This window comes from Giraffa tippelskirchi, chromosome 9 (genome assembly GCF_054371585.1).
Source record: "Giraffa tippelskirchi isolate mGirTip1 chromosome 9, T2T-mGirTip1v1.2.pri, whole genome shotgun sequence".
Classification (NCBI taxonomy): Eukaryota; Metazoa; Chordata; class Mammalia; order Artiodactyla; family Giraffidae; genus Giraffa; species Giraffa tippelskirchi.
The window spans coordinates 108,946,538-108,971,586 of record NC_137283.1 but is presented as its reverse complement, the minus strand read 5'-3'; the positions used below and the strand labels follow the sequence as shown (position 1 = coordinate 108,971,586).

General features: G+C 39.3%; 1 protein-coding gene, 2 long non-coding RNA genes and 1 other non-coding gene across 5 annotated transcripts in view; 2 read left to right on the top strand and 2 right to left on the bottom strand.

Annotated features, from left to right (window-relative positions):
* Positions 1-7,790, bottom strand: part of OSTM1 (osteoclastogenesis associated transmembrane protein 1) — a 42,560-nt gene extending 34,770 nt beyond the window's left edge. For both annotated transcript variants that reach the window (XM_081526819.1, XM_081526820.1), the window contains exons 1-2: positions 7,295-7,790; positions 1,602-1,716 (exon numbers count right to left, since the gene is read on the bottom strand). In XM_081526819.1, coding sequence (XP_081382945.1) covers positions 1,602-1,716; positions 7,295-7,699 — 520 coding nt within the window. In that variant the 5' untranslated portion in view covers positions 7,700-7,790. The remainder of the gene's footprint in view (positions 1-1,601; positions 1,717-7,294) is intronic.
* A 191-nt stretch (positions 7,791-7,981) lies between these two features.
* LOC145520448 (uncharacterized) overlaps positions 7,982-25,049 on the top strand; it is a 45,948-nt gene continuing 28,880 nt past the window's right edge. The window contains exon 1 of the long non-coding RNA XR_014064476.1: positions 7,982-8,171. This is a non-coding gene — a long non-coding RNA (uncharacterized LOC145520448). The remainder of the gene's footprint in view (positions 8,172-25,049) is intronic.
* On the bottom strand, positions 17,919-18,000 carry TRNAL-CAA (transfer RNA leucine (anticodon CAA)). Its single transcript has one exon. It is a non-coding gene; the product is annotated as a tRNA-Leu (tRNA).
* On the top strand, positions 18,534-23,664 carry LOC145520449 (uncharacterized). The gene is made up of 3 exons (XR_014064477.1): positions 18,534-20,336; positions 21,988-22,039; positions 23,238-23,664. It is a non-coding gene; the product is annotated as an uncharacterized LOC145520449 (long non-coding RNA).

Here is a 25,049-nt window from a genome sequence, read left to right as displayed (position 1 = left end):
AACTGTTCAAACATATTTATACTAAAAAGTTTTATTCCAAAAAGTAAAGATTTTGGTTTAAAAAAAAAAAAGTTACCTGTCAGCCAAGCCTCTGTTCAAATTACTAGAAAATCTGAATTAATAGAAACAAAATTAAAAGAGTTAATATCCAATATCCACGTTATACTACAAAGGAAAAGAAATTTAGCAGGGAATCTTTTTTCCATCTTCATATGAACTAAACAAAAAGACAAAATCCTCAGAAAAGTTAAACTCCTTAGTGACTTACAGGCACACAGATTTTTAATTCATTCTGTCCTTTCTATTTTTACAGCCCATGCCCTACTTCACATTTTCTTTGCCTCTTGCCTAAACCATTGTAATAATTTCCTCACTGGTCTCTTCCTTCCAGTGGGGTTCCACAGGAAAAAAAAAAAAAAAGGATTTTCACAGTTTAAAAACATTCAGAAAGTGCTAGGTTAAATGATATTTGGAAAGTTTTTTTAACCTATAGTCCTCACTGACTTTAGTATTCTATGTGTATTGTAAGTTCCCAAGATACTATAGTACATAACCATTTCATACTACTATGCTGATGCTCTAAGCAGTACGAAAAATGTTGGCACAAGTGATAAACTACTATATAGGTCAAAGTCCTACTTTCCCTTTCCAAGTTTATCTCCCATTGTGCTTCCAGCATCCTGTAATGTCTATTACTGTTTTATAACTCTGTGCTTCTGTTCAGGATGCCTCTCTATCTGCAGTGTCCTTCCTCTCGTCTCTACTTACTGAAATCATGTCCAGTAATAAAGGTGTAGGATCAAAAGGTACCTCCTCCTGGAAGTCACTTCAAATTCTTGTCAATCTGATTTTTTTCAATTTCCCCAAGGACTCTATGATGTTTTTGTAGTATTTATTGTTGCCTTAGGTTATATTGTAACTCTAACTTTCTTCTTCACTAAATTATAAGGTATGGAAAACAAGAATTTCCTAGTACATAGTTGGTTTTCAAAACACATATAAATTGAAATAATAATTTTAATTTTTCCAAAGAATGCTTGAAAATAAATCTCATTTCATTATACAAATACATATAAGCCTGCAAACCTGCTGGAACTGATGTTACCACCTCCCCCTACCACCGTTTGACAGATTATTATAAACATCATAATTATTAAGCAGTTAACATTCCTTGAACAGTAACTATATGCCAGGTACTAAGCTAAGAGCCTTACACAATTTATTTCATTTAATCTTCAAAACTATCAGGTAAAGTAGGTTTCAATATTACTGTGAATTTACAGGTGAGGAAACTGAAGCTCCAAGAGGCAAAATTATATGCCCAAGGTCTGACAGCAGTAGGTTAAGTTAGAATAAGTCACAGAGCTTAGAACAAAATTCAGATCGGACTGCAAAGCTCACTATTAACTGCTACACTTTGCTGCCTTTCAGTATTTGCCCAAGATGTTCTCACTAATAAACCATGATGCTAGTCGCAATTCATTTAAACTTAGGAAAAAAGAGTATTCAAAATTTTCAGAGTTCAAAATTCACTAAAGTAAAATCTGACATCTATACTATTGAAACACAACTTCAAAAATGAAAGTGAAAGAGTTACTTACTTGCACAATTTGCCTTCTGCCATGTGGAATTGAAAAACTCAGACAGAATCACAACTATTTGCATTCTATCTGCCATTAAAAGGCTTCTGGCACAACTATGACTCTCTGAAGAATTCTGTAACCAAACAAAAGAAAAAAATACAATCTGAGTATTCTTAGACTTCCCAAACAACAACCTGAGGCCCAAAAAACCTTATAAAAATAATTCATATTTATTATAAGCTTTTGGGGGCTTCCCAGGTGGCTCAGTGGTAAAGAATCTCCCTGTCAAAGCAGGAGATGCAGGTTTGATCCCTGGGTTGGGAAGATCTCCTGCAGGAGGAAATGGCAACCCACTCCAGTATTCTTGCCTGGAAAATTCCATGGACAGAGGAGCCTGGCGAGCTATTTGTTATAATCAAATAATGACATCATTAATAACATCTGTAATAAAACAATAGCAGCTTTATTTATTGGTACTAGGTTCACTTGCAAGGGAAGAAGATCTTTGCTTCTTAAATAAGTATATGCTTCTATGGTACCATTTCAACTACTTAGGCCCACATATAATATTAATATACTTCTTATGAACAGGAAAATATTCTGGAAAGCTGTTCACCAAAATGTAGCAGTAGCTATCTCTGAATAATGGAAATAGAGGGATTTTCATTTTCTTTTTTACCTCTTTTACACTGTCTGAATTTTTCTACAATGAACATATATTATTTATACATTTTTTAAAATCTGGTGGGTAAATGATGACAAAACATTGTTTCACCTTCTGGGCAGTTTTGGCTCAAAATCTTAAAATCCACAAGAATGGATTTACACTAATAAATGATAAATTCAAGTTCCTGAATTACTGGGTCCTTATCTATTTCCTTTCCTTTTTGCCACAAGCAAAGTTAAGTCTTGCTGACCCTTCATCCTTTCAAAGTTATTTAACTTCTATTATTTACCAGGCATTATAAGTATCCTGGAGTTTTGAGGATAAGTTTTCTCTGGTGGTCCAGAAGTTAAGAATCTGCTTTGCAATGCAGTTCAATCCCTAATCTGGGAACTAAGAACCTACATGCCCGTAGGCTGCTACTGAAGCCTGCATGCTCTAGAGCCTACAAAATAAAACTAGAGAGTCCATGTATTGCAACAAAAGATCTCGCATGCTGCAACTAAGACCCAACATAGCCAAATAAATAAATATTTTTTTAAAAAAAGAATCCTGGTGTATTGAGGGTACCAAGAGTGATAAGGAATGCCATCAACACTGGGCCTTCAAGAACTTCCCCAGAGACATACAGATAAGGAATTAGTGTGATGAGTAATAAATGAGAGAGTGTGCTAGCTTTAGAAAAGAACTGATCAGCCATGTGTGGTTAGAAAAGAGGGAAGTGGGGCTTAACAGTAGAACTCTTGCTTTAAAATATCTCTGAAGATCATTTTGGGATGATTACCCATTCTGTGGCTTAGTTTTGTTGACTCATTAAAAGATGCAACCAAGTGAATGCTTGCCTTTAAACTAGTGACTCGAACAAAATATTTTAAAAGCCCCTTTCCTGGAATTCCTTCAGAGCAATATCAGCTATAGAAGAAAACTTCAGGAAAGAAAATGAAACAATATTTTGTGATAATTTATCTACCAGATTAAAATAGAGTGTGGCCTAAAGAGTTAGACAAACCTGAATTACTAGCTGGCAATCTCAGAAAGCTAAGGTAAACTCTATGAGGCCCAGTTTCATAATCACTGAGTCCTACAGGTACAGTATTAAATGAAATAGCACAGATGAATCACTTAGCACACTGTCTGGCACCCAGTAACTGACATTTGCTATTTCACCTAGCTACCTGTTGCCAACAAAAGTGCTCTAGGTGGGTGTAGCTGGCTAACTGTAACCTGTTACTTAAGAAGGAATTGGATGTAAGTGGATGATTGGCTATTTCAAAAATCAATACAGAATAACTTGTATGAGTGGTCAGTGTGTGGAACAGTTCAGTTGAGGAAGACATCAATGTAGTTGGGAGAAATGAGGAGAGTTCATGGAGGAAGCAGGATTTGAACTAAGCCCAATACTAAGAAAGGGGCAATATAGTGGTTAGGACTCCATGCTCAAACCTATAAGTATTCAAGAATTTTTCTGAATGAATAAGAACCAGTACTGGAGAAGGAAATGGTAACCCACTCCAGAATTCTTGCCTGGGAAATCCCATGGACAGAGGAGCCTGGTGGGCTACAGTCTATGGGGGTCACAACAGTTGGACATGACTTAGCAACTAAACCACAGAGAAACAGTGCATTCTGATCTCTAATGAAAGACAGACATATTATGTCATGTTGTGTTCCAATCCTCTCCTTCTGTTCCTAAGAATTTGTAAATCTACACTAAAATTATGTTGAACACTTCCAGATACATATCCTCAATCACTAGCACCTTCATAAATATATATACATATCTATATGTCTATCTGGGCTTCCCAGGTGGCACTAGTGGTAAAAAACCTGTCTGCCAATGCAGTTGACACAGGAGACGTGGGTTTGATCCCTGGGTCGAGAAGATTCCCTCGAAAGGAAATGGCAACCCAATCCAGTATTCTTGCCTGGAGAATCCCATGGACAGAGGAGCCTGACAGACTATAGTCTATAAGGGTGCAAAGAGTCAGATACAACTGAAGTGACTTAGCATGCAAACATATGTCTATCTATCTGCCTATATAAATTTTAAACGAACCAAGTAGAATAAGATAGAGATTAGCAATTCAGAATGGGGGGAGGAGAGGCAAAGCATCTTGGCAACCACTATGATGATGGTGAACAGCTCAATGAAACAATATTCCTATCAGTTTAAACTAAAAGAAGAAAGTATGATTCAAGTAAGAAGGAATCCATTAATTCCATTATTCAGGTTTCACAAATCACTGTATTCTTATCTTAAGATAATAAAACTATATGGAGTCCTTGACCCATTAATTCCAAGAAGTGACTAGAAAATAGAATTCTCTTCAGATAACTCTATTACAGTTAAATGAATCAGCTTGCTGCACCAAAGAAATAGCGTGCTAATTTCTACCATTGATTCTTTTTCTCTTTACACTCTCCTCCTCTCTCAATCAATCCATGGACATGGATTCACACTAAAGAGTTGAGAAAGAATGTCTTGATAAAATTGCCTGTAGGTTTTCTCTGATAAGCAGCCCCCTCTCTTGCTCTCTTCCCTTCTTTAATTCAGCATCTTCACTCTTTTGTTCTAAAATCCTATTGTACAATTTGTAACATTCACATGAATGGTTTTTTCCTTTTTAAATTTTTCTCAATATAGATTAATTTTATTTCCCTAACTACACTGATAATTTGAAGTTTGAAGCCTGGACTATCCCCTCCTTTTCCTTCAGTACCCTTTTACCTGTTCAATATTTAAGGATAGCATGTACTTGCTAATTAAACTCATTTAAATGAAAGACTTGAGTCTATGAGTCAAAGAAAATACATTACTCTCCAGAAACAACTCCCTGCCACACACACACAAAGGACAATTGATCATTTTAAGTTTACTCCTAAGAAATTCATACATATTTTTCCATATGTTCATTATTACACATAATGGCTCAGTTCCCACACCCATCTGAAAAAGCCTACTAAATCCATGAAGTACCCCCAGAACTTCAGAAATCATGTTTTTGAGCTATGACATCCAGCTCTACTGAGGAAAGGGGTGGATGAGCTGGGAGAGGAAATATAAATTGGGGAAAGGGTCTTTCTGCCTCTTATCTCTTTCCTCTGATCCTTTCACACAACAGTGAGGCAAGCTGCGTGCGCAGGTCACTGGTAGAATCTGAGACACAAAGCACAAGACACAGTTCATGCTACCCCTACATTGCCAGGGGCAGTGGGGAATTCATGTGTAAATTCATACACAAATTGGCCCATAATTGGCCCACAGAAGCCCATAACACTGTACCACCAGAGTCTGGGGTAACTTTTTAACTTCATCTTAATTCCTCTTCATCTTCATCTTAATTCTTAATTTCATCTTCATCTTAATTCTTAATTAGTGTAAAAACTACACAAATGAGAAAAGTATTTGCTGCCTCAAGAGCCAAGCAGTGCACCACAATTCACAGTCATTCTGACCACAGAACAACTAACTCACTTACTGCTTAAATCAGTTATGATGCCGTACATATCCTGCTATAGTATGATAGGAAGGAACAAGTCTTGGGTGCTTTACTTTAAAATAATGGGGTATATATATATACACACACACATATATATCCCTGGCTATACCCAATAGAAGGATGCTCAAAAAACATTGCATGTAAGCCTAAAGTTCCTCGAAAACTTACTCTTTACAGAAAGACTGAGCACAGAATTTATTTAATGCAAATAAATTCCCTATTTATATAAAAATGCATATTTATGTCAAGTAATATCAGGCTGACAAAGTAGGGGATGCAGCTATATACGTCTATATTCTGTCACATCAACCATGATTTATGAAATAATTCCAACCACATTTTCATGAGACTTTTTTTTCCTCAGTACAAGAGGAACTTTCCACTCCACAATCCCAATGTCATTCCTCATGTTTTTCCTTTAAAAGGCATATCTAGCCCATACCTCATGACTCCCACCAGCCTTGACACTAATCCTTTCCTACGCCAAGCCCTATAAAGTAGTTAGGAATAGGGACATGTCTCTGTGTCTGCTAATTAAGCGCCTCATAGCACCTACCACATGACCAGAAGAGCTCTGAGTACAAGAGACGAGAGCAGCTTTACCATTTTGTAAAATTTTAGTTCCCATTTACTGAAAACTATTACTATGCGCTAGTTTTTTTTCTTTTACTGGCTGTGCCAGGTCTTAATTGTAGCATGCAGGATTTTTTAATTGTGCCATGTAGCATCCTATTCCCTAAGCAGTGATCAAACTTGGGACTTCTTCATTGGAAGCTGTAAGTCTTAGCCACTGGACCACCAGGGAAGTCCCTGTGCCAGTTTTCTAAGAGTTCCTTTTATCTCCATCTTACACATGAGAATACAGGCACATTGAATATAACTTGCTCAGAGTACACCTCTAATAAGCGGAGAAGAACTGGTCTCCTGGCCAAATGCCTCCAGACTGTATTAATGACTAAAATGAACTTTCATGCATTATCTCTTTTTATTCTTTTAATAGTCACATCTGGCAGCGGTTTTTCTCCATTTTACAGAGGAGGAAACTAAGACTCCAAGATAATTAATCTGAGGTCAAACTTCTAGAAAGTGGTGAATCTGAAACGATCTGGCTACAAAGTTCAAGTTCCTCATCACCACCACACTGTAGTTTCTCCACTTCACCTGGGGTTTCAGGAAAGAGTCCTTCCTGGGAACTGCAAGTGGAGAAGGGAAGAAGCTGTGGCAGAGCTGGGGCAAAGGGATGAAGGAAAGGAAGAAAAGGTAGGGTTGGGGTGCAGAAGCCCCAAGAAAACTAGTCATGCCTATCTGCAAATATGTACCTAAAGAGGCCCAACAGCAGCCATGGGGGCAAAAATCCAAACCCCAAGCCCTATACCACCACCCACTTTTCTGATGCCCCTAACTCCACTGTCCCAATCCAACCTCGTTTTCTCACAGATGGGTAAAGTGAGGAGCGCCCCCCGCCCCCACCCGAGTTAACTTTCATTACATCCTCCTCCCTTCCCAACAATCCACGCTAGAGGTTCCGGGTGTGCTCTTCTACCCACCCCCACGGCTCGGCTGATGTTGTCCATCTTGTTGGCGACCTGTTGGAAGAGTGGGTAGCAGGTCTGACAGAGGCGCACCGGCCGGGCGCCGCGCACTAGACACCCGGTCAGTTCTGCACTGCTGTTGGCGAAGTCCAGCAGCAGCTCCCGGCACTCGGGATCCAGATCCGGCAAATCTGGGGGTAGTGACAGTGGCCCCATCCTTCCGCCCTGCAGCAGAGCCAGGGACAAGTCTTCCACCTCCAGTAACTGCTCCTCCGACAGGAGGTCGTGGAGAACCCTGTGGGGGCTGCTGCCCACGGAGAAGGTGCCCAGAGCCAGCCCCGACCACAGCAGCACCACCAACAGCAGCCGCATCAGCAGCAACGATGACCTCCGCCGCTCGATGGTCCGGTTCGGGTCCATCGCGGGGTTCCACAACCCCCAAGGCGCAGACCGTCGCCTGTTCGCTTCCAGTCGGGGCTGCGGGCAGCAGCCGCTTCCGGCTTCCTCAGGCGCAGGCCGCTAGCAGGGTCACGAGGTGCGCGCGTCACAGCCCCGCCCCCGGCGCGCGGCTCCCCGCCCCATTGGCCACCGAGAGCCGCTCGCGCCGCGGGCTGGCGCGCGTGCGGGAGCGCGCACACACGCGCGGTGTCGCGCCCCCAGCCGGTGACAAGCGCCTGACTGAGGGTCGCGCGAGACCCGGGCGGCGTCTGGCTGTGGAACACTGAGCCGAGGCTCGCCCGCGCTGTGAATACAGACGTCGGCCGCTTTGAACAGTTAAATCTTAGGAGTCTTGCCCTCATTGCCCACCGCCTTGGGAGTTTGCTGAATTCTACAAGTCTGAGGAGTTATGTACCACAGAAAGACTGACGGCCTGCGCCGTGGGAATTAACGAGTGAGTTGCTGAGGAAGCCTGCTGGCAGGTGCCTTTGCAGGTTTCTTTTTATTTGGTGTTTCTTAGCATAATTTTCCCCCTCAAAATATTTGGAAAGAGTAATAACGTTTCTTGGTTGTTTTTGATTGTGGAGCCTAGGGGCTTACAAACTTGTTCTTGTTTTTAACTCTAAACTGTGTCAGCGCTGTCCGATAGACTTCCCGAGGTGATGGAAAGATTCTACATCTGCGCTAATACGGTAGCCACTAGCCTGCTTGTCACTGTTGAGCACTCGTAATTTAGCCACCGCGACCCGGGAACTGAATTTTTATCCGTACTGACTTTGAAAGTGAATAGCCCTGTCTGGCGAGCGGTGCCATGTTGGACAGCGCCCGTCTACGTTTTCTCACTGTGTAGCCCGGTCCTGGGGTGGCTACTGTCCACGTTTCCTTGCGACTGAAGGGGTCCCTGGGGTGCAGCACAAACCTGTATCCAGTGCAAAAAGCTGGAAAATCCTGACCAAACAGCTCAAGTTCCTCTCCAGTTTCTGGCAAGCCCGAGGCAATCTTTGGGGACACTCTGAAAAGTGTCCTGATACCACTACTGGGCTGTGTAAAGAATTTAGCTAATGACCTGGGAAACGGTTTTCTGACAAGTATCTAACAAATGTGGTAGAAACATTATTTCCTGCCTGTTTGTGTCATCCTGCTTTTGTTTTTGCCTTGTGATTTGCGCAGCTGCTTCATTTTATGGTGCTCATTTCTGTTTCTGAGAGTTGTTAAACTTTTTAGCCGATCTGATTATTGTTCTGTGTTCCTAATGGGAAAGGGTCTATAATTTTTTTAAATGCCCCTGTAATTTATCCTTTTACTATTAAAAACAATATTGCAGATAATCATATCTGTACAAGATTGGTATACATTTAAGATAAATTTCTAGCAGTAGACTTGCTGGGCCAGAGAGTATGTGCATTTACGATGTTGTTGATTGGGCTGTATTTCTTTCCATGGAGATTTAATAATTTACTCATAGTGGTTCCTAAAGAGCTCTTGAGTGGTAATTCTAATATATAGAAAGACCTAAAAGTTATATGATGACCTTTGAGAAAAGTAAGACAGCTTATTTTCCTGGGGTGGCTAATGTCCAGGCTTCCGTAGGACTGAAGGGGTTCCTGGAATGCAGCACAAACCTGCATTCAACGCAAAAACCTGGAAAATCCTGGACAAACCATTCAATTTCAAACTTCCGTTCCTGGAACAATGCCATCCTAAAGCCATTAGATCAAGTAGAGTAAGGTAGACATCTATGGTTTGTGGGGTGGGGATGTCAGAAATCCAGAGAGGGATATTGGAGCACAGGTAAGAAGAGGAAGAGATGGTGAGGGTGGGGGAATCCTGATGCAGGGTATTGGATCCTGAGTTGGGTAAGAAAGGTTTCCATGTAAGGGAAGGTACAGCAGTGACCGGGAGTTTGCTTACCTTCAGAAGGATTGATCAAATAGGTAAATATATTAAGGATAATGGGAGTCTGGTTTCTTATTGTCCAAGAAGGGAGTTACAAATAGGAAAAGGGAGAAAACAAATAGGAAGGGAGAATGAACTCTGTAGTGTTGGAATGGGTCAGTAGCTTAGTCGTGTCTGACTCTTTGTGACCCCATGGACTATAACCCACCAGGCTCCACTGCCCATGGGATTCTCCAAGCAAGAATACTGGAGTGGGTTGCCATTTCCTTCTCCAGTGTTGGAATAGAATTAGCAATATCAATGGCTGCAATTCATAGAGATATAGAAATAGATTGTGGCTTCTAAATGTCATTCTCTACTAAAAGGAATCAAGAATTCTTATAGAAATAGCTGATTCTACCACTGGGGCAGGAAAAGCATTAAGCATTAGCAAAAAGCATTAAGCAAAAGCAAAAGCATTAAGCAAACTTAAGCATTAAGTTTAGCCTGGATCATCTTTTTGTACTAGAAAGTAAGGGAGTGCTGGAAGAATGATGGGAACATGTCAGGAACACACAGAGGACTTCCTGGTGGTCCAGTGGCTAAGAATCTGACTTGCAATACAGGAGACATGGGTTCTATCCCTGGTCAGGGAACTAAGATCCCACATGCCACAGGGCAACTAAGCCTGCATGCTACAACTAGAGAGAGTCCATGTACCACAGCAAAGACCCCATGTGCCACAACTAAGACCCAACGCAGCCAAATAAATAAATATTTTTTAAAAAAAGAACACATGGAAACCAGCTTAACTAGGCTTCCCACTGGCCATATCTGGGACAATTTGAGGATCAAAATAATCATGGTTAATGGGTCATAAACCATTGAATAAAGCAGGAAACCGTGAGCCTATAGTGATATATTTAAATAAATGAATAAGGTGAATGTTTCATGGGGATTAAAATATTTACATATTTTCAAAATTACCTGCTAAAAAACACATATTGATTATAAATGGGAAAATATGAGTAACTTTACAGTGGAGAAATCTGTCAGATTCCACATTAATCAAATGATCAACATGAACATCATCATAATGGGACAAATAGAAACTGTAATGCCACCTGATAGAATGCAGTTAGCAGAACATAGCACCAGTTCTATTACACTCCTACCAAAGATGCATAAACTTATTCTAATCATGAGAAAATATCAGATGAATCAAGTTAATATCCATTCTGCAAAATGTCTAGCCTGTAATCTATAGTGTTATGAGTCAAGAAAAGATTGAGGAATTGCACCTGACATAAAAAACATTATTTGGACAACTAGTGAAATTTGAATGCGATCTGAAAATTAGATGGTAGTAATGAACAATGTTAATTTCCTGATTTTGCTAGTTGTATTGTGTGCAAGAAAATGTTTTCATTTATATAAAATACACAGAAAAGCATTCAGGGGTGATAGGACATCAAGTCAGCAACTTACTTTTTTTTTTTTTTTGAGCTTATAGCTGACCAAGTATACAGCAAAGTGATTCAGTCATATATATTTTTTTCTGATTATTTTCTGTTATAGGTTATTACAAGATATTAAATATTGTTCCTGTGTTATACAGTAAACCCTTGTTGATTATCTATTTTATATACAGTAGTGTGTATTTACTAATCCCATACTCCTAATTTATCCCTCTCGCCCCTCCCTTTCCCCATTGGTAACCATAAGTTTGTTTTCTATGCCTGTGAGTCTGTTTATATGCTTTGTATATACATTCATTTGTATTATTTTTTAGATTCCACATATAACTGATATCATATAATATTTGTCTTTCTCTATCTGACTTACTTCACTTAGTATGATGTTCTCTAGGTCTATCCATATTGCTGCAAATGGCAATATTTCATTCTTTATATGGCTGAGTAGAATTCCATTGTATACATCTTCTTTAGCCATTCATCTGTCAATGGACACTTAGGTTACTTCTATGTCTTTGGCTATGGTAAATAGTCACTATTGTAAATAGTGCTGCTATGAACATTGGGATGCATGTACCTTTTCAAATTAGAGTTTTTCATCTTTTCCAGATATATACCCAGGAGTGGGATTGCTGGATCATATAGTAGCTCTGTTTTTAGTTTTTATAAGGAACTTCCATACTGTTTTTCATAATGGCTGTGCCAATTTAAATTCCCACCAACAGTGTAGGAGGGTTCTCTTTTCTCTACACCCTCTCCAGCATTTGTTATTTGTAGATTTTTTTATGATAGCCATTCTGACTGGTGTGAGGTGATATCTCATGGTCATTTTGATTCAGCAACTTACTTTCAGTTGGTTCTGGAAAGAAATGATTTGTACTGTGCTTCCAACTTTTTTGTAAGCTTGAAATTGTTTCAAAATCTAAAAATACATTGTAAAAAAATTAAGGTATAGCAATGCAATAGAATTCTGTGCATTTGAAACCTTAGGTACCCAATGTGGAATAATTGCCAACATAAATGGAAAAACATGTCAGAAAAAAGAATTTTTAATGCTCATGTGTTCATATGCAGAGACTGTCTCCAGAAGAATACACAAAATGTGGTCACTTTGATAGAATAGGAATTGAATTGAATATTATGGGAAGAGGGCTAGAACAGGCTATTCATTGTAAAGTTTATTACTTTAAAATTTTTGTTCCATGTAAATACTCTTACCCAAAAAATTAATAAAAATAAAAGATAGCTTCTTAATTTGTCAGGTATCAGTGGGTTCAGGGCATTTGTGAATCCTACAAAACTTTTTCATAGAATTTTGTATGTGTGTATATCTTTCTGAGTAGAATGTTACAACTATCATCATAGTTTTTTTTTTTTAATAGGGGGTCTGTGATCCAAAAGATTAATAACCATAGATTTGAAATAAACCCAAGGGACTTATCTGGTGGTCCAGTGGTTAAAAATCCATTTTCCAATGCAGGGGATGTGGGTTCAATCCCTGGTCGAGGAACTAAGATCTCACATGCCACAGGGTAAGTAAGCCCATGTGCCACAACTACTGAGCCCAAGTGCCACAACTAAAGAGAAGCTCACATGCCATAACAAAGAGCCAGTGCACCACAACTAAGACCCAGCACAGCCAAAAATAAATATTAAAAAAAAAAATGCAAATGAAATTCCTTCCTACAAGTTTAAGAATTACATTAATTTTACTTTTTATCTCACATATCTTAGAATATGTGATACAGACAATAAAGCAAAACAAAAAAAAACAGTAGTTTATTGTGGTAGGCGCTAGAATAAACAAAGATCACTACAACACTACTGTGCTCTCAAAAAATAGAACATAAAACCAAATTGTATATAGTAAAGTTAAATATTAAAGGAGGTAATGTGGAGGTGTTTCAGGAGCATTAAATACTGAACTAACTGTGCCTAGGGATCTGGACAAGAGTCAGAAACCTTTTCAAAGAGGAGGCGGTTTTTGAATGGGGCTTTTTACAATGAGTAGGAATTCACCCAGTGGCAGATCTAGAATGTCTCTGTTGGAGGAGTGAGTGGCAGCCATTTAGACAGAAGGAAAAATTGGAGAACTTGTCTTAAAGTTGTATGTGCATGGCAAGCACACTATTTTTACTAGAACTCATGTTTATTAGGGTTACTGATGAAGATTATGAGGAGAGTGCTAAAAGCAATCTGCCTACTTGCTATAAAGCTCAAGTTTTATCCTTATTGGCAATGGAGAACCTTTAAAAGATTTAATCAGGACAATGATAGAATTGTATAGGCATTTTATGAAAAGAATACTCACAGCAGTGGATTTTTTTTTTTCAGTACCAAGACTAAAGCATAATTAAAGTAACTACAGTAAAGACCTAAAGGAGGTTAAGGTGGAAGTGGAAAAGAAGAGGGGTTAGATTAAGGAGATAGTTATGATAGAGAAGAACAAGAATTGGTGGTTATGTAGATAGATATGGCACGTGAAACAGTGGTGACTCTAAGGTTACAAATTTAGTTAATTAGGCAAATGGTGGTACCGTGGACAGGAATGGAATAGAAATATTGGAGAAGTGGAATACATTTGGACTGAAAGAGAAACAATGAAATCAACTAGAATTGCCAGCTCAGGATGCTTCTGATAAGAGATACCCAGTGTGCATGAGCGCTTAGCCACTTAGTTGTGTCTGATTCTTTGTAACCCTTTGGACTGTAGCCTGTCAGGCCCTCAGTCCATGGGATTTTCAGGCAAGAATACTGGACTGGGTTGCCATTTCCTTCTCCAGGAGATCTTCCTGACCCAGGGATTGAACCTGCATCTCCTGTGTCTCCTGCATTGCAGGTGGATTCTTTACCCACTGAGCCTTTGGGGAAGCCCTTAGAGATACCCGGGGAGCATTTTAAATTACAGATCTAGTATATAGTAGAGTGGCCAGGGTTAGAGATTTAGAATTGGGAATCATTGTGGTAGTTGAGTTCCTGGAAATAAAATAAGTCAATCAGAGATTGAGACACTGATTAATTAATGATTGTTGAAGATTATTTTCATAGATTATATACATAGTAGCCCTTGAATATCAGAATAATATCAAGAAAAGGTCTTGGTTCTGAGTGTAAACCTAAAGACTGAAGCAATGCCACGGCCTAAATATAGGCCCTTTGTGTCTTTCACCTACATTAGTGCAATAGCAAAGGACAAAGATCAAATAAAAAAGGCAAGAAACCCAGAGAAGAAGAGAAATTGACCTTAGCACCATCCCAGATTCCTCTAGTAAGTTAAAAATGTGAATCAAAATTGTCTATGAGATGTTTCAAAAAATTGTTTTCATGGAAATTTGTTAAGAAAATTTACCCAAAATTTGGAAGTAAAGCAAAATAGTCAGTATGCTGGGGCATTGTTCAACAAGCCCAAGCAAGGATTACTTAATTTTCAAGTCTAGGAGAATGAAGGTGTCTTTGACTCTTTACTATTTAATTAAAGCTCAGATACTGTTAAGTTACACGTTAATGTGTAGATTTCTCTCTGCTAGGAAAGATAATCCCAAAGATTATGATCTGATTACCCCAAGGGATATTAGCACATTGTGCATCTAACCTGGCAACCTAATTCTAATATTCCTTCTTTTTATTATTGCTTTTATTCATTTTAAGAAACATTAATGAGCTAATAAAGTTTGACACATTTTTATTCTATATTTGCATGCGAGTGATGTTTTTCTCTTTTTGAAAATTGTATTTTGACAATTCTTTCCTTCAAAACATGTGGAATGGGGGTGGGGTGGGCAGCAGGGGCAGGGAACTAAAGATATAAACCAAGAAGGTATTCAAATAACCAGTCTCCCTGCTAACACTCTTTCTTCCCTATGGTCTCCTCTCACCATAAAAGGCAAAGTGATCCTTTCAAAGTTTATGTTGGGTTATGTCATCCTTTATACTCTGATCCCACCAGTGGCTACACATCTCACTCAGAGTTAAAGGCAAAGTCTTTACTGTGTCCCAGAAAAATCTACATATCTGCCACTCCCAACAGCATGCTGTTTCCCCAACTGGCTTTATTCTTCTCCATAGCACTTAATACTATACAAAATCCTATATATTTGTTTATTTCCTATCTCCTTTCATTGGAATTTTTTTAATTGGAGAATAATTACTTTACAAAATTGGGTTGGTTTCTGCTATACAACAATGCAAATCAGCCATGTGCTGAGTCGCTTCAGTCGTGTCCAGCTCTTTGCAACCCTATGAGCTGTAGCCTGCAAAGCTCCTCTGTACATGGAATATATCCAGGCAAGTATACTGGAGTGGGTTGCCATGACCTCCTCCAGGGGATCTTCCTGACCCAGGAGTTGAACCTGCATCTCCTGCGTCTCCTGGACTGCAGGCAGATTCTTTACCCACTGAGCCACCTGGAAAGCCATAAATATATAGGCATGTATATATGTGTGTGTGTGTATATTCCCTCCCTCTTGAGCCTCCATCCCAGCCCCCATCCCACCCCACTAAGTCATCATAGAGCACTTGGGTGGGCTCCCTGATCCACTGGATTTTTGTTGTTGTTCCACTGCTCTATCTCTAGTACTTAGAAGAATGCTTGACAATTAATAGATGTTCAGTATTTATTGAAAGTTGATTTTGTTTGGAGAGGGTGGAGTATCAGAAGCTCAAGGCTTAAAAAGAAGGTGAAATAATTGCTTTAGATAGTGAGAAAGTGAACATATTAAGTAAGTGTGACAAAATTACCAGGCAATATTGAATGCCAATTTGAGATGTGTGGACATAATTTTAAGGTCTAACCAGTTGGCCCAATTGTATGTTCTCTTCAGCAATGGTCAGCTGTTCAGATGAAAGCATAGACCAGCATAAAAGTTGAGTTTATGCTGGAGCATTGCTTAAGCCAGTATGATAAAAGGAGAGAACATACCACCTTATACATCTTCTCACCTGATCCAGTTTCCCATGGCTTCCCACTTTCCCAGATCATTCCACTGGGTTATTTGGAAGTTGCAGTCTATTGTCCGTAATCTCTCTTTCCCTCGATATTTTCCCTTCCTCTTTGCCCTAAAAAATCCTGGCTATCCTTTGATGACTTCATTTCCGCTATGTTTCATGACCTCAAAGGTTTCATGATGCTTCCTCAAGAGTAGCCCTAGGTTGAGGGTAAGCGGAGGTCAGGTAGCATTCCAGTCCCCAAGCAGAGCAATTTACTTTGATCCACTTTATACATCTGAATTCCACATAACATTTTAAAAAGTGTTCTACTAGGGGAAAAAATAGTTTGGAAACTACTATATTTTATTACATTTTTTGCAGTGGCCTACTGTCTGCTATGTGTCTCCATCCTTCCTCTTTCTAAACTTATACTTATCCTGTTCCACCACCATGTATTGGTAGATGAAGGAAGATAAGTTAGCTTTTTAGTTCATACATCCCTGGACACAGAAGAGCCACATTTAAACCTGCTTTAGAGACTACCACATTATCACCCAAAGATGTGAGTCTAGCTCAAACAGAGAGTCTAGACTTTGAGCTTTATACAGTGACAAGATGGGCCTCTTGAGTTGTTTTGCCTGCAAGAAGGAGAGTCAACCAATTATTTAGGTGAGCTGTAGTAGTCATTAATATCTTTCACTAAATATTTTCAGTTTTTCCCCTGTGCACATAAGATTGAACTTTGCTGTGCCCTTGAAGTTGCCCTAACTTGAAGTTAGGTTAGCTATTTGACTTAATTTGGCCAGTAAAATGAGAGCAAGAATAATAAGTGCAAGCTTTAGAGATGTGTGTATGATTCACCAGGGGCCCCACCCACCTGGCATCACAATGACTAACACTTTCCTAAATGATGGAAAATTCTGTTGGTCTAAGTAAGAAAGCATGGAACAGAAACCCTAGCTGACTGACTTGTGATGGACATGCAACTTAAACAAGAAATAAACCTTTGTTTTTATAAGCTACTAAGATTTAAGGATTGTTTGTTATCCCAGCAAAACCTGGTCACTTTAATACATATTTATTTGCTGATGTCCTCCCTGCTATTTTCTTTGGTTCTGTCTCTTTGGATGTCCTTTTGTTTGGGTGTTAGACCCTATTGCGGAAATTGCTCAACTTCCTTCAATATCCATTCTCTTCTTCCTTTTAATAACTCTCTCCTGAGTTTTGGACACAGAGGCAGAACTACGTTCCCCCAGCCTGTCTCATAACTAGATGTGAACAAAAGTGATACATGTACATTATGAGTTATATCTTTAATTTGTAACTTTCATTGACCTCCTTCCTGCTAGTTAGGGAATGTTAACAACTGAAACAGCAGCCCTGGACACAGGGATGGATATGGATGCAACATGTTTATTATGACAGAGCCAGCTGATCATAAAGCAGAGCCATCTACCTACTCTAGGCTACACAGAAATAAACTTATTTGCTACTTAAGCCACTAAATTTTTCAGTCTCTCTGTTATAGCAACCTAAGCTGCTTCCTAATATAGTCCCCTTAGGCTTTTGCTTAAATTTTCTTATCTTCTATGTCCTCTTCGTATTTTTTAATTTCTGTGTCTTTTTACCCTATTTCCAGAGATTTCATTAACTTTGTTTTCCAGTGCTTCTACTAAGTTTTTAATTTATGCTACTACATTTTTAATTTCCAGTAGTTCTTTTTTTGTAGACCCTATATGCTCTTTTTAAAGTTTTCTTCTTTCTCATAGCCTGTTTCCTCCAAGCTGCTAGTTTCTTCATTTTTCCTTGGATTTCTGGTGAACTTGGGCTCTCTCTGCTTATATGTAAAAGAAAGGCACTACAAAGCTAAATGAAAGTTCATGGATAGGGCTGTGTAATTGTGGCTATCACTATATGAACAGAGATGCTGTGAGCAGGATTTGAACCTGCATGGGGAGACCCCATTGGATTTTGAGTCCAACGTCTTAACCACTCAGTCATCACAGCTCCGGTGGTTATCAACTCAGGGCAGTTTATCCTCCTTTACTGGAGGAATTGGCAATATCTAGAGACATTTTTGGTTGTCACAATAGTGGTAGAAATGCTGCTGGTATCTAGTGTGTAAAGACAAGGAATGCTACTAAACATAATGTGCCAATGGTCACCCAAAACAAAGAACCAAAAACATAAATATTTTAGATCTTTTCTCTTGGGCAGATCATACTATTCAAAAAGACTCTGCCAATATGCTATCTGGCTGCCAGCATTCTGAGATCCTGACAGTGGAAAAAGACTGTCAGTCTTTGCATTCTGTTAGTAAATCTTTATTTAATTACCCTATTTTTAGCAAAATGCTCCTTCCCTCAAATATGCTTGTGCTTCTATGTGCCTCCCTCTGTTTCATTTTTTCCAGAGATCAGAACTTCAGGGGTATTCTGCTGAAATCAGGGCGAGACATAGCTGTGGGGAGGGTGGAAAGAAGAGAAGAGAAAGGCAAGGGAGAAAGGGAAAGGTATACCAACTGAATGCAGAGTTCCAGAGAATAGCAAGAAGAGAAGCCCTTCTCAAATGAACGATTCAAAGAAATAGAGGAAAACAATATAATGGGAAAGACTAGAGATCTCTTCAAGAAAACTGGAGGTATCAAGGGAACATTTCATGCAAGGAGGCGCACAATAAAGGTTCATAAGTAAGGACCTAACAGAAGCAGTGGAGATTAAGAAGAGGTGGCAAGAATATACAGAAGTATACAAAAAAGTTCATAATGACTGGGATAGTCACGATGGTGTAGTCACTCAGCTAGAGCCAGACAGCTGGAGTGTGAGGTCAAGCAGGCCTTAGGAAGCATTACTATAAGTAAAGCTAGTAGAGGTGATGGAATTCCAGCTGAGTTATTTAAACTTCTAAAAGATGATGCTGTGAAAGTGCTGCACTCAATATGTCAGCAAATTTGGAAAACTCAGCTGTGGCCACAGGACTGGAAAAGGTCAGTTTTCATTTCATTCCCAAAAAAGGCAGTGCCAAAGAATGTTCAGACCACCGTACATTTGCACTCATTTCACATGCTAGCAAGGTTATGCTCAAAATCCTTCAAGCTAAGCTTTAGCAGTACGTGAACCAAAACCTTCCAGACATTCAAGCTGGATTTCAAAGAGGCAGAGGAACCAGAGATCAAATTGCCAACCTATTTTGGATCATGGAGAAAGCAAGGGAGTTCCAGAAAAACATCTATTTCTGCTTCATTGACAATGCTAAAACCTTTGACTGTGTGGATCACAACAAACTGTGGAAAATTCTTGAAGAGATGGAAATACCAGACCACCTTACCTGTCTCCTGAGAAACTTATATCCAAGTCAAGAAGCAAAAGCTAAAACCGGATATGGAACAATAAATTGGTTCAAAATTGGGAAAGGAGTACATCAAGGCTGTATATTGTCGCCCTGCTTATTTAACTTCTATGCAGAATACATCATGTGAAATGCTAGGCTGGATGAATCCCAAGCTGGAATCAAGACTGCCAGGAAAAATATCAACAACCTCAGATATGCAAATGGTACCTCTCTAATGGTGAAAAGTGAAGAGGAACTAAAGAGCCCCTTGATGAAGGTGAAAGAGGAGAGTGAAAAAGCTGGCTTGAAACTCAACAGTCAAAAAACTAAGTTCATGGCATCTGGTCCCATCACTTCATAGCAAATAGATGAGGGAAAAGTGGAAACAGTGACAGATTTTATTTTCCTGGGCTCCAGGATCACAGTGGACCAGTGAATGCAGCCATGAAATTTAAAAAAAGACTCGCTCCTTGGAAGGAAAACCATAACAAATCTATACAGTGTATTAAAAAACAGAGATATCACTTTGTCGACAAAGGTCCAAATAGTCAAAGCTGTGGTTTTTCCGGTTGTCATGTACAGAGGTGAGTGTTAGAATAATGAAGACTGAGCACCGAAGAATTGACGCTTTCAAATTCTAGATTGGAGAAGACTCTTGAGAGTCCCTTGGATAGCAGGAAGATCAAACCAGTCAATCCTAAAGGAAATCAACCCTGAATATTCATTGGAAAGACTGACGCAGAAGTGAAGCTCCAGTCCTTTGGCCACCTGATGCAGAGCTGACTCATTGGAAAAGACCTTTATCCTAGGAAAGATGGAAGGCAAAAAGAGAAGGGGGCAGCAGAGGATGAGATAGTTAGATAGCATCACTGATTCAGTGGACATGAATTTGAGCAAACTTTGGGAGATAGTGAAGGACAAAGAAGTCTGGTATACTACATATAGTCCATGGGGTCACAAAGAGTTGGACACAACTTAGCAACTGAACAACAGCATTTTAAACAAACTTTCAGGTAATTATCTTCTTTTTAGTTCCCCCACCTACATTCTCAGAGGTACCTGAGGTCCCCCATTTCCTGGGTTGTTTGAGAGTTCTAAAATGTAATTTTCTTGCTTTTTCTCCCCTACTGCAGGCTTAGGATTCAGTTTTCCTGGTTCTGCTGTCAGTTATCATTAGTCCATCTGCTTTCCAGCTTCCAATATTCTTTGTTTTCTTCCCTCCTGTTCTCTATGTCTTTATGTGTCTTTAAAAAGAGAGGGTGGGGGACTTTCCTGGGGTTCAGTGGTAAACAGTCTGCCTGCAAATGCAAAAGACACAGGTAGATCCCTGATCTGGGAAGATTCCACATGCCACGAGGCAAGTAAACCTGTGCACTCGTGACTTACTAGCAAAATTTTTGCTTCCTCTCCATGAAACTCTATGCTTTGCTAGCCTAGAGGTGTTAGTTCCAAAAGGTGGAATGTTTCCACCAGGCAACACAACAGGCGACAACACAATGATTCCATTGAACTGGAAGTTAAGGCTGCTGCCTGGCCAAATCGGGCTCCTCATGCATCTTAATCAGTAAGCACAGAAGGAAATTTCTGTGTTGACTGGGGTGATTGATCCTAACTACCAGGGGAAAATTGGACAACTGCTTCACATGAAGGTAAGGAAGAGTATGTCTGAAATACAGGAGGTCCCTTAGTATCACCATACCCTGTGATTAAGGCCAGTGGAAAACTACAACAACCCAATCCATTCAGGACTACTAATACCCCAGACCCTTCAGGAATAAAGATTTGGGTCACTCCACCAGGTAAAGAACCATAATCAGCTGAGGTGCTTGCTGAAGACAAAAGGAATACAGAATTGGCAGTGGAAGTAGGCAGTTATAAATACACGCTATGATCAAAAAGCTAGTTATAGAAATGAAGATGTAATTGTCATGAGTATTATTCCTTATTTTGTTATGAGTATGTGTTTATGTATCTTAAATATCTTTGTTTTCTTCCCTCTCTTATTCCTTTATCATATAAAATATTTGGCTTTATATCATAGTATTTAAGTATTGTTAATTTTACATCATACAGTTTAAGTTACGAAATATCAAAGAACAGAGTAAACACCATTCCAGGATATTACCTCCTCTTCTGCAGATGTGGTTAGTATGTTTCTGTCCATATACAGGATAGTTGTATCATTGTAGGTAGAATTATGACATTATTATCTTTATTTAGAGATTAACCTTGTTTTAAGGAGAGGCACATGGGTGCCAAGTTTATAAGGGGTGGATTTGTAATGGTTAATTTTATGTGTCAGCTTAACTGGGCCATTGGGTGTTGAGCATTTAGTCAAATTATTCAGGGTGGTCTGTGAGGATGTTTTGGGGTAAGCCAACATTTGAATGAGTACCCTGAGTAAAGCAGATTGCTTTGCCTAATGTGGGTAGCCTTATCCAATCAAGCAGAGACCTAAATAGATTAAAAAGGTTAAGAAGAAACTCCTCCTGCCTGACTGCTTTGAGCTAAGACATCGACTTTTTTCCCTATCTTTGGACTTGAACTGAAACATTAGCACTTTTTGGGTCTTGAGTCTGCCAGCTTTTAGACTGGAACTTATACCATTGGCTCTCCTGGTTCTTAGGCCTTCAGGCTCAAACTGTACCTATACATCACTTCTAGATCTCCAGCTTGCCCACTGCAGATCTTAGAAATTCTCAGCCTCCAAAATCAGGTGAGGCAATTCCTCATAATAAATGCCCCTCCCTCTCCATGTATATCTGTATCTACATATCTATATTGTATCTCCTATTGGTTCCATTGCTCTAGAGAATCCTAACTAATATAGATACCTTAATTATAAATAGAAAGGTGGTTGTACTATTTTAAAAATCTTATTAATTATTCACAGAGAAGGCAATGGCAGCCCACTCCAGTCCTCTTGCCTGGAAAATCCCATGGATGGAGGAGCCTGGTAGGCTGCAGTCCATGGGGTCGCTAGCTAGGAGTCGGACACGTGACTTCACTTTCACTTTTCACTTTGATGCCTTGGAGAAGGAAATGGCAACCCACTCCAGTACTCTTGCCTGGAGAATCCCAGGAACAGGGGGAGCCTGGTGGGCGGCCGTCTCTGGGGTCGCACCGAGTCGGACACGACTGAAGCAACTTAGCAGCAGCATTAATTATTCAATTCTTATTAATAACCATACACTATAGATTTTATGTATCTCTTAACAGTTTCAAAGTATGTTTTATTATTTATTGTTTACTATCCATTAAGTTTCCTGGGATAAGTAGATTGCTAGAGAAATCAATAAGATGTATTTCTATACAATATGCCTTTTTAAATATACAAATTTAAATATTCTTTGTAAGTTATGTCATATTCACCATGTACGTGACAATAGAAGCAGGAGGAAGCAAATGTTACAAACAAGGTAAAATTATGAATATGTGTGTCTCAGAGAAGTGGATGTTGTTCAGTTTACCTATGGCCTCATTTGGAGCCAGTACCACTTTGTTATTATCACTTACTTGAAGACCTGGCCAATGTTAAATGGTTTGCTTTCCCTCTTTTGTAAACTATTTTATTTTCCTTCCAATTCTAATTCTGCACAATTGCTCTATTGAAGTAAAGTCATTTAATCTCCCCTGTTCTGATTGATATTTTAATTATTCAGTTATTTCCAGCTGCGTCCACCTCTACTTTGAAGAACAGACAGCTATGCTTTCTGTATTTGAATAATAAAACTAGGGACTGGATCATTTTTTTTTCTCCCAAAAATTAGAGAAAGAAATTGCCCACCAAGAAAAACTGTCTGTTTTTTTCTGAGTACCATGAAGGAGATAGTTGCCTATTTGTTCCCTTTTGTTAGTCTGCTAACATTTTAAAGAGTATAACAATTATTTAAAACAATTACTTGGTTTTACAGCAAATCAATCAATCAATCAATCTTGGACTTGTCACATGTGAACTAAGATCTCATTTTGACTCTCCTGGATACCTAGATTATATTCTTAGGTCTTCAGAGACAGAGATTCTCTGTGCATTTGAGAATAACTACTGGCTGATATGACAGAGGCAATAATGTGACTGTAGGACTTGCCAGTAGGCTTCCATCAAGACAGTCTGTCTATTGGATCTCTTGATTTCAACAAACAAAAACCAACTCAATCAACTTAAGCAAAAAGTAGAAAATACAAGGATGAAACCAAGGCCACGTCTCAGGATGGGACTGAAACTGTGCACCAGACACTCTCTTTGTTCTACTTTATGTCTCTTTACCCCAGTGTTCATGGTAGAAAAACATGGCTGAAAAAATTCCAGTTTTTATATCTCATGCATTAAAGATTTCAACCTAGACAAAGACCACATCTTTTACTTCCAATTTCGAGTTTGCTAAGGATGTATCTGTTCAGCCCAAACTTACAGCCAGGACAAAAATTGGGGGTCAAAATTCATACCCATGGCTGCTTGGAGGCTATCCTGTGACCATGTTGATGAGGGCAACTTCCCTAAAAGTCTGCAGAGAAGGGAGGCTGGATGACAGACTTAACAGGTATCTACTGCAAGGCCCTCCCTCATGGATCTTAAACAGTAGCCTACTGGAGTCCATGCTGTGGAAAAGGAAGTGGATAGAATTAAGATAGGTTGGGTAAAAGGAATTATGAGGCAATTGGGCCTTTTGGGGTCACTTTAATATTTATCATAAGTATGTTTTTAAAAATTTATAACTCATTATTTGAATGATTCTTATACAAAGAGATTTAATTACTGTAGCAAATTTGTTCCTGGATTTTAAGCCATCTTCAAATTCAAATGTATGTTAATTATCCAGGTCAGCTTTGCAGAGGTTCAACTCAATTGTCATAGTGCCTGAAATGACCATAATGTACAAGCAGTGACTCAGCTGTTTTTATCCTGTAAACCAGTGGGTTCCAGTCTAAGATCCCTGGACACCTAGGAGTCCATAAGGGAAGAATGGAAGGTCCATAAGCTTTTTGCAGTATTTCATAAAGTTGAAAGGAAATCATATACTTACCTGACTCAAATTTCTGGGACTTCCCTGATGATCCAGTGGTAAAGAATCCATTTTCCAATGTAGGGGACGTGGGTTTGATCGCTGGCAAGGGAACTAATATTCTACATGCCAGGGGCAACTAAGCCCACGCACCGCAACTACTGAGCCCAAATGCCACAACTAGAAGCCTGCACACCACAACGAAGACCCAGTGGGGTAGAAAAAAATTTTGAATTTCTCTGTTTTATAATGGAATTGTATCAATTCAGGGCAGCAAGTCTGTTTTTCAGTGCTGATCTTAAGCTCTGGTTTAATGCACAGATACCGACATCCATATTGATATATCCACATACAGTGTATAAATAAATTCTGGGTCCACTTCCCATGGACTATCAGGGAATTCCCAGAAATTTGAGTCAGATAAGTATATGATTTCCTTTAAACTCTATGAAATACTGCAAAAAGCTTGTGGATCTTCAATTCTTCCCTTATGGACTCCTAGATGCCCAGGGATCTCAGGCTGGAACCCACTGGTTTATAGGATAAAAACAATTGAGTCACTGCTTGTCCATTATGGTCATTTCAGGCACTATGATAATTGGAGAGGTGTGATTTTAATACATGTTTATATGGCCACTATTATTCTGTTTATACGGGCTTCCGTAGTAGCTCAGATGGTAAAGCATCTGCCTGCAGTGCAGGAGATCCGGGTTCAATCCCTGG